Source organism: Lycorma delicatula, chromosome 1, assembly GCF_047948215.1.
Source record: "Lycorma delicatula isolate Av1 chromosome 1, ASM4794821v1, whole genome shotgun sequence".
NCBI lineage: Eukaryota > Metazoa > Arthropoda > Insecta > Hemiptera > Fulgoridae > Lycorma > Lycorma delicatula.
The window spans coordinates 271,119,329-271,132,510 of NC_134455.1; the positions used below are offsets into that span (position 1 = coordinate 271,119,329).

The 13,182-nt window shown below is 30.7% G+C and overlaps 2 protein-coding genes across 4 annotated transcripts in view; one reads left to right on the forward strand and one right to left on the reverse strand.

The window, feature by feature from the left end:
• Nucleotides 1–10,394, reverse strand: part of LOC142331573 (rRNA N(6)-adenosine-methyltransferase ZCCHC4) — a 61,580-nt gene extending 51,186 nt beyond the window's left edge. The window contains exon 1 of one of the 2 annotated variants that reach the window (XM_075377582.1): nucleotides 10,063–10,394. In XM_075377582.1, the coding sequence (XP_075233697.1) occupies nucleotides 10,063–10,186 (124 nt within the window). In that variant the 5' untranslated portion in view covers nucleotides 10,187–10,394. The remainder of the gene's footprint in view (nucleotides 1–10,062) is intronic. The other variant, XM_075377574.1, reaches the window with a different exon arrangement.
• A 1,460-nt stretch (nucleotides 10,395–11,854) lies between these two features.
• Nucleotides 11,855–13,182, forward strand: part of LOC142331585 (uncharacterized) — a 55,497-nt gene continuing 54,169 nt past the window's right edge. For both annotated transcript variants that reach the window (XM_075377593.1, XM_075377596.1), the window contains exon 1: nucleotides 11,855–11,918. The gene's annotated coding sequence lies outside the window, so the exon portion shown is untranslated. The remainder of the gene's footprint in view (nucleotides 11,919–13,182) is intronic.

The following is a 13,182-nucleotide window of genomic DNA, read 5'->3' on the forward strand; positions in this document are numbered from 1 at the left end:
TGGTAACCACACGCATTGTCCTCTCCGCTCTCTCACAACTTTCCATACCGTGGACTCCGTACTTTCCATAACGTGGACTCTGTACCTCAATCAGGCATCAATCCAAAATGTCAAGGTATTTAATGGCCATCCTGGAATCAACCCTTCTTTCCACCAGTTCCAATGACAGTGTTTGATGTTTTTTCTTAGAGGTGATAAGTATTATCTCCATCTTTTCAGCGGCTATCCCAAGGCCAACCCCAGCCATCCAAGTGCTTTTTAGAGCAGATAACAAGAGTTTTACATTCTGGTGGGTGTCACACACACATGCACATGCACACACACAGAGTGAGTACCTGACCCTTCAGCCAGAACACAAAAATTTAGGTCTTATATCAGTAAATTTTGATAATCCAATTTTTAAATTATGTTTTTCTTTGAAGGCTATGTACAATTCTTTTAAGTTACATAAGATAAGCCTTTTTTGATTATTAATTTTCTTCCCATCAGCTTGTCATACAGAGACACAATCCTTCTTGCCTGGCATCATTCAGCTGAACTAATTGTTTGGATTGACGGGCTAAATACTGACCAACACTAAACTCATTTTGAATTTTTTGAATGCTCCAAGTGCTTGATAATAAACTTAAAATATTAATTTTTTCCTGGATTGATGTAACTGTTTTCATTTTATCCTTTATTTTATTGGTTAATTCTTCACATTCCCTACCTAAATCAGCATGATTTTGTGGTATTAAACTGGTTTCTTCTGTAGAAAAAATCAAAGGAATCGTTTAATTCACTGATAACTGACTCAGTTATTTTTGTAACTTTATTTTTTTAAATTGTTTCCTTTGTGCTGCTCAATAATTTATGAACCTAATAGAGGAAATGCCAAGTGCTAAACAAGCTTTATTCACCGACTCAACAACAACACACTGAGGTTCAAATATATCTTGACATTCTGGTTCGTTTTCTGTATCATCTTGTGGGTTTTACATATTGTTTAAGCATTTTGTACACAGTGCTCTGCGTGGAATTACTTTTAAATTTGGATTGCTTGTTGAAAGTGTCAAAGATATTTCTCAAAGAGATTTCTAAACTGGTTTAGTGTGACAGTTAAATGGGTCACAGCAATTTTTCCCATTAATACAAAAATATTTATCTAAATATTTGTATTATGAAAAGTACAGATAGGTTTTGTTTCAGTACACCTACTTCTTAAAGATATCAATGTTATTTCTTCTTTTTCCTGTATAGCCTCTGGTAACTACCGTTCAGATAATACTTCAGAGGATGAATGAGGTTGATATGTATGAGTGTAAATGAAGTGTAGTCTTATACATTCTCAGTTCGACCATTCCTGAGATGTGTGGTTAACTGAAACCCAACCACCAAAGAACACCGGTAACCACGATCTAGTATTCAAATCCGTGTAAAAATAACTGGCTTTACTAGGACTTTAACACTGGAACTCTTCTAAATCATTTGATTTGGGAAGATGCATTAACCACTAGATCAACCCAGTGGGTTATCAATGTTACTTGCCATTCAATAAACTATCATGCAATACTGAAGATCTATTGTAAGTCAACTTGTGACATACTGTTTTAGGGTGAATGCCAATTGAACACTCCATAATCCGTTTTTATAAAATGCAAGGGTTCTTACAATAACAATTTTTAGTATAAATTTTAAAACTACCACTTGCATCTCACTTTGTCTTATCCCAGTTTCTCTACAGTTAAAATAAAAATTTCTCTAATAAAATTAAAAATAAAAGATATCGCATAAAAGAGAATTTCAGTGCTAATAAAATTACTTTATAAACAAGTGTATATTACCTAACCACAGTATTAACACTAGCAACAATGCAACATATCACACTAAATCAAGACAGTAACTGAGCCTTCAACAATGTTTACACTCAGGATTATGCAAACATTCACATCCATGCATGTCTATTCACTTCCGTCTTTACGATGAGTTTGTGTGTGTCATACTTTAAAGTAACAAACCATCTAGAATACAAGCTATCTGATTATAATCATATCAAAATATTTTATATAGCAGACCTACATTATTATCTGAAAAAATTCATGCTGTGTTAATACATTGATCACGGTTACAAGGAACAGTAGTTTTAGCAGTTTTGATGGCTTCACTACTCATCAACCCCTTCGATTAACAAAATAAATTCTATATGGTTTTAAATTGCATAAAAAGTATTTACTGTTGTAAACATTTCAGATTTTTTCCACCTTTCCCACATGTGATTTTTGGGCCCCAAAAATAAGACATTTTCAAAATCTTGCGATTTGGCGGCAATTTTATTTTAATGAAGGGAACTCAGTAATAGTCCAATTTTTTTTATAAGTACTACTAGTACCTAAGAGTTAAAAGGTAAAAAACTAGCCTGTTACCCTGAACCCTTCATTATTTATTTTGGACCCAAAATTTGAAAAAACAACAATTTGTAAAGGTAACTTCAGTAAACACTGCAAGATTTGGTTATGTAACAAAATGGATTTTGAGTACACTAAGATAAAGTTCCATCTTTACTCTTTCTAAAAAGCCTTTTTTGAACTATGTATGATGTAAAATAAGAATGCTATAGCTCATAGAAAAAGTGATGAAAATGGCTGTTTTAACCTGTTGACAAGTTAGAAAATAGTCTATTACTCAAGAAAAATTTTTTTTTTAAATATAAAAAACTATTCTCTGGTCGCTACAGAGTGGGTAGTTATCATATACCAAATATCATCATAATCAAAAATAGTGATGCAATAAAAGTTTTGAAAATTTGTTGAATTAAAACGGAATACCCCGTACAGAACATGAAAGTTTTTCAGTGGTTATATATAATGACCATCTTTTGTCAGTGATAAAGTTTGTAATACCTTGTAAATAATATAAAAGAATCAACCTTGTGTTCAAGGTAAATCTCCTGGATGATCCAAAAATGAGAGATTTTTATAAAAACAATGAACTTGAAAAAAGACCTGCAAGGGATAATACAAATTAGGAATGGGGCCAACTAATTATTACTATACAGTTAGTAGCTATAGAGGCCACTGGAACACGTTAAGAAAAATAACAAAAAATGCCTCCCTTTCTGGAACAATAATGCGGCCAATGTAATTAAAAACAAGAAGGAAGCCTATTTAAAATACCTACAGAACAGGACACTGGAAATCTTGCAGAATATAACCAACATTCCACTATCTCAAAAAGAGAAATCTGAAAATGGAAAAAATTAGGATGGGAAAAGATTATTAGTAATATTGAACACGATGTCCACAAAGACAGGATAGAGCTAATAAAATAATGCAAAACCTAAATAAAGATTTGTTCGATAAACTGTCACTAAGCCCAACACAACGGGATATGTGTCTAGAGAGTACTTTAAAACCATCTGATCTGGTAAAGATGATATCATTGATGTTGCGAATGACACAAATGTAGAGGCCTTGAGTAAATTTAGAAATAAAAAATCATCTGACCCAGACAATATGATCATGGAGCTGTTGAAATATGCTTTCCCAAAATTTCTTATATGATTATCATCATTCTACAATTGGTGCTGGAAAACTGGTACAAATTTCAGAATATGCTTTTATATCTATTTTTTTAAAAAGTAAACAAGGATGTAATAACTAAAGAGGATTAGTCTTCTCAGTTCTGGCTACAAATTGTATGTGAGAATAATTACACAAAGAATAAGCATTATTGCAGAACCCATACTGGGGGAAAAACAAAAAGGCTTCAAGAAAGGCAGATCATATTCTGACTGCATATTTACATTGAGTCAAATAATAGACAAACATAGAGAATACAATATCCCTATGTAAATTAGGTAAAAGCCTTCCTAGACTATGTAAAACCCTTTGATAGAGTATGGAAATTGTAGTTGACACTAAAATGAAAAGCCAAGCCTACCCACTTTATCAGAGCAATACAAATCCTCTACCAGAACAAAAAAGATCCAAATAAAGTTAACTAACACTATAGAAGGAGAATGGAGGGAAATTACACAAGATGTACGACAAGGTTTTAACTCTTTTTAACTTTTATATAAACAATGCTATATGTCAATAATGGGAAAAATTGACAATTACTTACTTCATTAATGACAACTTTCTCGATACAATACTCTTTGCAGAATACCAAATCATACTGGCAAGCACAGAAGACAACCAGCCGTGAGCAGTGAACCATATAAATTACGTCTGCAAAGATTATGATCTAGAAAATTTCAACCGAAAAGACAAAAGTATGGGACGTTATTGAAGATGAACCCGTAACAGCCAAAGATGTAGTTTCCAATAAGATCATAGAGCAGATATGTAAATTTAATTACCTTGGGTGCAGTCTGGCCTATAAAAATGAAGACACAAAACAGAAACTACATAAATTCCAATGACTATTGGGAACCATCTGAAGAACACTAAAGGAAAGAAAGAAAAGAGACTAAAATTAAATTTTATAAGGTTACGATAAGACTAGTACTACTCTATGGGTCAGAAACATGGGCGCTGACAATTAGACAACCACAAAGAATAAAAACAACAGAGATAAGATTCCTGCGCAGTGTTGCCGGATATATCCTCCAAGATCATATCCAAAGCGAAGTTAAAAGAGAAACTTTATAAATTAAAATCATCATAGACATCATATGAAAGTAATCAAGAGACTGGAAAGAGCATATAAAAAGGTGGCTGACAACCAGACACACCAAGAGTCATATGGACTAACCAAACAGTTGGAAGACGACAAGTGGGCAGCCATGTAAAAGAAGGCCTAAAGATTTTAGTGCACAATAATTGTATGTAATTTACATTATATAAAAGAGTATAAGTAAAATAATTTTAATGAAAATTAAAACCATTGTAACAGAACAGGCTAAAAAGTCTAAACTGTGAAGTTCATGGTGATGATAAATACATCTAACAGTAAGTTCCAGTATTGGAAAAACAAAAATTCCTGACAAATGTAAGTTTAGCAATATGTTTTATTAAAATATTGAATTTATTAATTTAAAATAATGATAAAGGTAATAAACCTTGCCCAGTATCCACATATAAAGATCCAAAAAAAATGTTTTACAAATTTTTGGTTGAAGAAACTGATCTAAAATTTTGTAGGTGATAATGTAATAGAATGGGCAAGCTTATTTAAAAATTATAACATGATACGTTCAGTGCTTTTTTGTAACAAATAATCAAAGTCAGTGTTCGCAAGAGAATGTTCAAACAATGGAACTAGTTTTTGTTCTCACTGTGATAATACAGCTTAGAAAATTAGTAAAAAAATAAATATCTAATTCAATCCAATGCAGCATAAAATAATCTATAAAGTGATGCAATTTGTTTTGAAATTTGATGATGATTTTATTTTCATAAACCCTCAAACCTAAGCACACATACTTTCTCTGTGCTGAAAATAGCCTCAGTGGCCTCAGTCTTTCAAGCTGAAATACAGGTCACAAAATCTTGAACAAGAATTTCATTACAAAGAAGCCCAAACATTCAGGCATCTATATTTTGTGAGGCCACCCAAGAAGCTTTGAAGGTTCTGGAAGCATATACATATGAGAAGTTAATGTTGTTTTCAGAGTATCTTACACCCTTCACTACCAGACTAATTGCAACAAGTATTTGAAAATGAAATTGTGGACTGCTTGACTGATTAAGATATAAGTCCAAAAACTTACTGTGGAGTATCTTTTACCCATGTTAGGAAGCTAATGAAAATAAGAAAAAAGTATTGATTATGGATAACTTTATATGGAAGTGAAACTTGGACAATCGGAGTATCTGAGAAGAAAAGATTAGAAGCTTTTGAAATGTGGTGCTATAGGAGAATGTTAAAAATCAGATGGGTGGATAAAGTGACAAATGAAGAGGTATTGCGGCAAATAGATGAAGAAAGAAGCATTTGGAAAAATATAGTTAAAAGAAGAGACAGACTTATAAGTCACATACTAAGGCATCCTGGAATAGTCCCTTTAATATTGGAAGGACAGGTAGAAGGGAAAAATTGTGTAGGCAGGCCACGTTTGGAGTATGTAAAACAAATTGTTGGGGATGTAGGATGTAGAGGGTATACTGAAATGAAACGACTAACACTAGATAGGGAATCTTGGAGAGTTGCATCAAACCAGTCAAATGACTGAAGACAAAAAAAAAAAAAATATGGATAACCATCCAGATCACCCTGGAATTAGTAGGTATTTACTCACCCATTAACAGAACAGTCATATTTACAAAAGAACTTTGCCAATTAGACGCTTCTATTGATTTTGGCTCTCTCCAGTACTTACTGAAGAAGTTACCAAATGCAACACAGCAATATACAGATAGTTTGCCAAAAGAGGAAGAAATGATAACACAACATTTTGGGATATCTAGTTATCACAAACAACAGGATTTTATGTTAGAGAGCTAACATAGAGCCAACAGAATTTAGAGGGTTTGACCTTATTTTATTAGTGAATTTTGGTAGAAGCCTACACCTGGTTTAGGAAAATTAGGTATAAGAGATTACTACTAAAAATTTAACCATGTCACAGTGACTGTTAGATGCCCATGTCCTGGTAGAGAAAAAGAGAGAAAAAATAATCAATGTTTCCTTTAATTGTTTCTGTGTCTGGGTATTTATCTATAACATCAAAATATGAAATATTATACACATATGATATGCATACACTCATATTCATATAATACACAATCATCTGTTTGAGTCATAAATACACGACTTCACACTTCCCACATGACTATGATGTAAAGTTTTATTATGAATACATCACTAAACCCCTTTGTCACATTTATCATTACTCATTATCATCAACCATCTATTTAGTCACACAAGATAAAATATCATATCCTGTTTGCTGCATCTTTAATTTATCAATTTTAATTATAATTTATAAATTGTGTTAAATTCTACATTTCTAAACGGTTTAATGATATAAAAAAAATACTTGGAAACAATAAATTTACCAGACTTTGTTAATACCACACGTATCTGTTAAATACTTTTTATTATTAACAATTAAAAATTTTATGTTGATAATTTACTTCTGATAATAACAAGGGATCACTAAATAGGATCAAGAAGTGCAATGAACTGTATATGATGATTTATTACACGCAGAGACAAACTGTTACATTACAGGCAACATTGTCACATTGCTATAAGAAAACTAATATAGTTGGCTGGCAGTTGATGTTTTCTTATTTCTTACCAATAAGTTACCAACTCCCATTGTTGTTCTAAAGGATTCTCATGCATAATGTATTAATACAATACATAAAAAGATAATTATTTTACACTTAACTATATTGAAATAAAGCATATTTAATCAGCAGGTAAGAACTAAGTTTTTTAAAATTGTAAATGTTTTATTTTCAAAGTAATAGACTTACTATGCAATATAATTTTATAAAAAATCAATTGCCTCCTTTAGATATGGTAAGATCTATGAATCTGGATGCATTGTGTTTATATTCTGGAATGAATTGTAACTTGGGAAGAGTGTTGTTGACAAGTATACATGAATTCCAGTGTGTTACATCTATATGTTAACTTCACATACAAGCTATTAATATGATCTAAATATATTTCAATTCTAAAGAAATACAACTCCCTGGCAACGGATTCAAATATAAATGCCAGATGAATTAGAAAAATGAATGTGAATTTAATCTTGAAAGCATTTTTAAATTGCCAGTTGTCTTCAGAATTGAATCCTGGCAAACGTCTGGCATCTATATGCCTATCATTTCATCCCTCTCATCTTTCTCATTAAAATGCAGCAATTTTATATCTTTAAATAAAAAATCACATGCAAAAGACTAGAAATACAGTTATTCCACAAAAATGTTTGCAATTGAAACTATCTTTTTGGTACTAAGTTTTTCTGATATTTCCACATGAAATTAGAATTAAAGCTAATACTAATTAAAAATAATAATAATAATACAGATGCTAAAAAATCACCATTGATGGAGATTGTGGCAGTACAACCCAAAATTATAATGAAGATTTTTAAGATAGTTTTGCCTTGTCCAGTTAATTTAATGAAAAGGTATGTACTACAAGTTATGTTACATTTACATTCTTCTATGTAATTAGATGTAATGCATGATGTTGTAATGTAACTGAATTAGCATATGTGTGTTTATATGTGTTAATTTTGGTGTACTTTTTATTTTAATACCAACTTCTGAAACTTTCAATAAACAAGTCTGCGAAGGCTGATAAAGTAAATAAATACAGAAAATTTCAAAACAGTCACTTAATTTTTAGAGTCACTTATATTTTAGGAAAAAATAGAGCAATTTCCCTTACCCTGCATAATATATATACATAGTGGGAAATTTTTTTTATGAAAGAGCAAGCATCAACAGCTATGGTCATTACCCAGTGGAAACTGGTAGAATTTAAAAGATGTAGATGCCATGCCTGATCAGGATTCAAACCCGGGACCTACACACAAAATGCCGACATGATACCTACTCAACCATTTTTTTTTTTAATTTTAAACAAAAAAAATTATGAAACGCAGTTTGTTATTTTGATTCGTTCTGATTGAAAATATTTATATAAATATAAAATTTTATAAAAAATTAGGTTTTTATATTCTTTTAGACCAGTGTATGTTGAAATTTCAAACATGAAAATTTTAAATCAAAGCTTTAGATACGTTAAAGTAAGTGATTATAAAAGATTGGCAATAATTATTGGTACTTAGGTATTAACGCCACCGCAGCTACAGCTTTATTTAAAAACAAAGTAGTCAATCGGATTTCGGTGGAAAATGGGCCGATATAGAGTTTAACATAGATTCAAAACAGTATGTATTTATTTTATAAATATAATTTAACCAAACTTAACCTACGCTCGCTAACCTTGACTAATTAACACCGTAATTTTTTGAGTATTTATTTATAATAATTACTTAAAACAGTAATTATTGTTATTTAATAATTGCAATAATTAATGAATTTATTAAATAAATACTCAAAAAATTACGGTGTTAATTAGTCAAGGCTAGCAAGCGAAGTGAGCGTAGGTTAAGTTTGGTTAAATTATATTTATAAAATAAATAAATATAAATAACCATTTCTTAAAATTAATAAAGAGGCTCAATAAAATAAATACTCAATTTTAAATAAAGCTGTAGCTCCGGTGGCGTTAATATGTAAGAACCTAATTATTCAATACATAATGTAAAAAAATACTCTCTCTCTCTCTCTCACTCATTATAAATTTTACCTGTGCTACAGGAAAAGAACTTAAATAAATGGATAACAAATTTGTGAGCAATATGAAAAACAAATAAGTCTTGCAATAAAAATAAGATGCTATTGAAATTAATCAAAATTTGAAAGCAAAAATCTGATAATTCACAATTTTAGTGTTATCACATATCATTATTATTGTGTTTGCAGCACAACAAACATTACTATATACTATATGACCATAAAATCAACTGACAGGTGCAAATTACAAAATGCTAATAACCATTCAATGTAACCTATACTATAACACAGAATCAATGTTTTTACAAGATTGAAAGAAAGGTTGCCATTCCAAACTATACAAAAAAGTATAATACAAAATTAAAATGAAAAAAAATAAAAAATTATCAAAAGAAATATGTTACATAAAATGAAACTTTCACTAATCAATTTCTGTAATAATAAATTTGAAATCAACATACAAGTGGAAGATGATTGTGGTAAAAGATAACTGATCAGGTTTATGAGAAAAGAAATTCACAACAATCTTTTTTTCAAATAAAATTTCTTAAAGAAATATGCTTTTCTGTAAGTGATAGCTGAATACATAAGTTTGTAGAAAAGGTTTCAAAATAGAAACAGGCAATTGGCAACATGGTAATTCCATGTTGCCAATTGCATATAAACAACCAATATTTGCAAATAAACAACTGAACATACAATTCAAACTTAAATGTCATTCATAAAAAGAAAACTACTTGTTTCAGGCTTGAACTTTTAAGTAATTGTAACCTCAATAACTAATAGTATACTGCTATAATAATATAAATAAAATTACCATGAGGGCAGCGTGGATTCTTTTCTAAATTTTCACATATTACGTTAAGTTTACAATAAAGTTGTTCTTTTTCCATCATAAACACTACAGATTTATAACCAATTAACCATACCTCTCGTAACATATCCTCACTCAACAGGTTAAAGTAAAGAGCATGGGTGCCATGTAAATTAGTAATGGGAAGAATCGTGAACGAGTCGTTACTTCAAGTCTCAGGTCGACTAGTTCTGAAATGTGTGGTTAATTGAAACCCAACCACCAAAGCTCACCAGTATCCACGATTTAGTATTCAAATCCGTATAAAACTATCTGCCTTTACTAGGACTTGAACCTTAGAATTCTCGACATCGAAATCAGCTGATTTGCGTAAACGTGTTCACTACTAGACCAAGTAAAAGTATTTATAACTAGAAAATTTATCTTTAACTAATTTCTCTAAAGCTATAAATGACAAAATGAATAATTAAAAATAGTATAGCTTGTACCATACTTTATTTTTGAGCGATCCATTGATTCCGTCTTTGTTTTTTTAATCACATCGATGTTATTTTATATTTACTTTATGTTTTTATTAATACGCGCACAGTTACTTACGCAGACACACACAAAAATTTTGTTTTAAAAAATTGTTGGTTCTATTATCACAAAAGAATAATAAAAATAAATAAAAATTAAGCAAAATAAATAATTATTTAATAGCTTTCAAATAAACTTTATACTATTTTACATATTTACATGTGGAAATATAATTTTTTCGAAATTCTTTGATGTAAGTCTATTTCGCCTTTCTGTTATTAACTGTCCCGCTTTTGAAAAAATTCGTTCACAGCGAACAGAGGTTGCAGGAATGCAAAGTCTAGTTTGCATTATTTAAAATAATCTTGGATAAATAAACAAACGCCTTTCTTTCCACCAAGATAGAGGATTTTGTGTTCTTGAGATGAGCGGTTCATTTATATATTTATCTAGCTCTAAAATTCCTGCTACTGTTGAGTTTGAATTAGTTAAAATTGGTGTTACTTTTTTATCAAAATCTTCCCATGCAGTTGAAATGGAGGGTTCAATAGTTTCTTGTTCGGTTTCAAACCTATCGCCTTGTTCGATCTGAATACTTCGAACTTTATGTGAAAGTTTTGTGTAAGCATTTTGGTAAGATGCTTCATCTTTAAAGCCTTGTTTTTAAAAGCGAGAATCTAATAGCATGCTTTCAAGCAAAATATTATTATTTTCAACGTCCTTAAATCTATGTTGCACTTGGTCTAACATCTTGTTACATACTTTAACGATTTCAAAATTCTGAGTAGAAGATTTAATGTTAAGTACATGTTTTGTCATCACTCGCGCCAATAAACAGATTTTTGAAATAATGACAAGTTTTTTGAGAACTTATTTCAATAGTTATCTCTTCAAACATTTTCAATAATTTGCACATTTCAGCTATAACTGTCCACTCATCAAATGAAATATTATTTAGAATAGGATTGACCAAAGCGATACTCGAAATTAGTGGTTCTTTTGTTTCTAATAATCTATTAAACATGTGCAGGAGTGAGTTCCATCAGTCTTCTATCAAATCCATCAAATCTTCTACTCAGAATTCTGAGTAAGATTGCTATGAATCAAATCGAGTCGTAATTGAGAAAGATTTGGTTTCCCGTCACCTATCCATTTCATTGTTAAGAAGCGTTAAAAGAATCGGTTGCTCCTGCAAACCGATTCTCAATTCTTTCGTTCAGTTTAAAGAATCGAATTGAAGTAACGACTCGTTCACGATTCTTCCATTACTACTTATTAGTTTATAACAGATGTTACTGTGGCGTTTTGGAATAGGTTATACACTGCTTTACATTTCAACGGTAATTGTTTTTTATATTATTTTATGAAACTTAATGTACTAGTTTTTTGTGTAAAGTACGACTGATTGTTAGTGTATTTATTATAATTTGAAATGCGTATTCGCAAATATATTTTCTATTCGACATAATTAACTAAAACAATTCTCTATTACATGTGCAATAAATAAAAATATGGCACACGTGTATGTACTGATAGCCGTGCTTCCTTTTCGCTATCATATCATGTTTATGTTTTATATGTAAAAAAAATAGACTTCTTATAAATCAGATTATGTATTATAATTTATTTTTTGAGCAAGCCCACATGTTGGTAATACTCATTGTGCAACTATTCTCGCATTGGTTCTGTATAAGCAAAAAATTTTCGCCGTTAAAATATCAAGCCAAGAATAGTGGCCAACTATTACCCAATAATTTACCCAACATTGATGTACCACTAATTTAAGTTATTTTATCATGATCTATGCCATAAAAGTATAAGGAGTAATTACTAAAAGATGTACAATGAGCAGTTATGATATATATAAAGAGGTTGTATTTATCCCCTCAGCAGCCTTAAAACAGCCAGGAAAAGCAGAAGTTAGAAGAACAACTATCTAAATTTATTTTTAGAAAGTTTTTAATTATTTTAATATGCAATTGTGAATATATTAGTTTCCGGAGTGTGGGGGTTGGTCAAAGTGGAAAACTCATTTACACCCATGTTAACAAAAAATAAATAAAATGTTCACCAATTTTCATAATCATGTGATATTCTGCCTATTGTCAGGTCCCTGGACCAGTGTTGTCTCAGTCTGTTTCTCTCCCATGGCTCTCTTTTTATCTAATCATAACCTTCTTTACCCTTTCCTTTATGTTTATTAATTTCAGCTTCTTCCTTCCTCATTTTTCATCTTTAGTGAAGCCTTCAAGAATTGTATTTATTATTCCTTTTTCCCTAATTGTAGATATATGTATATAAATATAAACAAAAAAATAAAGTAACTGGATGCCCGATTTAGTTTCCTTTTCTCCTTCTGATAGTTGCCAGTATTGTTATATCTTCATTTATTCTTCTTAATACTTCTATGTTACTTACTCTGCCCCCCCCCCCCCCATTTTATCTTCTACATCCTCCACCAGCCATCTCAAAAGCCTTGATCTTATCTTTTTTCCCAGTGTCTATATTTCATTTCTGTATAAAGGTACACTGCAAACATAGCATTTTACCAATCTCTTCCTTAGGTTCAGATCCAAGTTGCTGAAGAGTAGGTTTTTCTTCCTA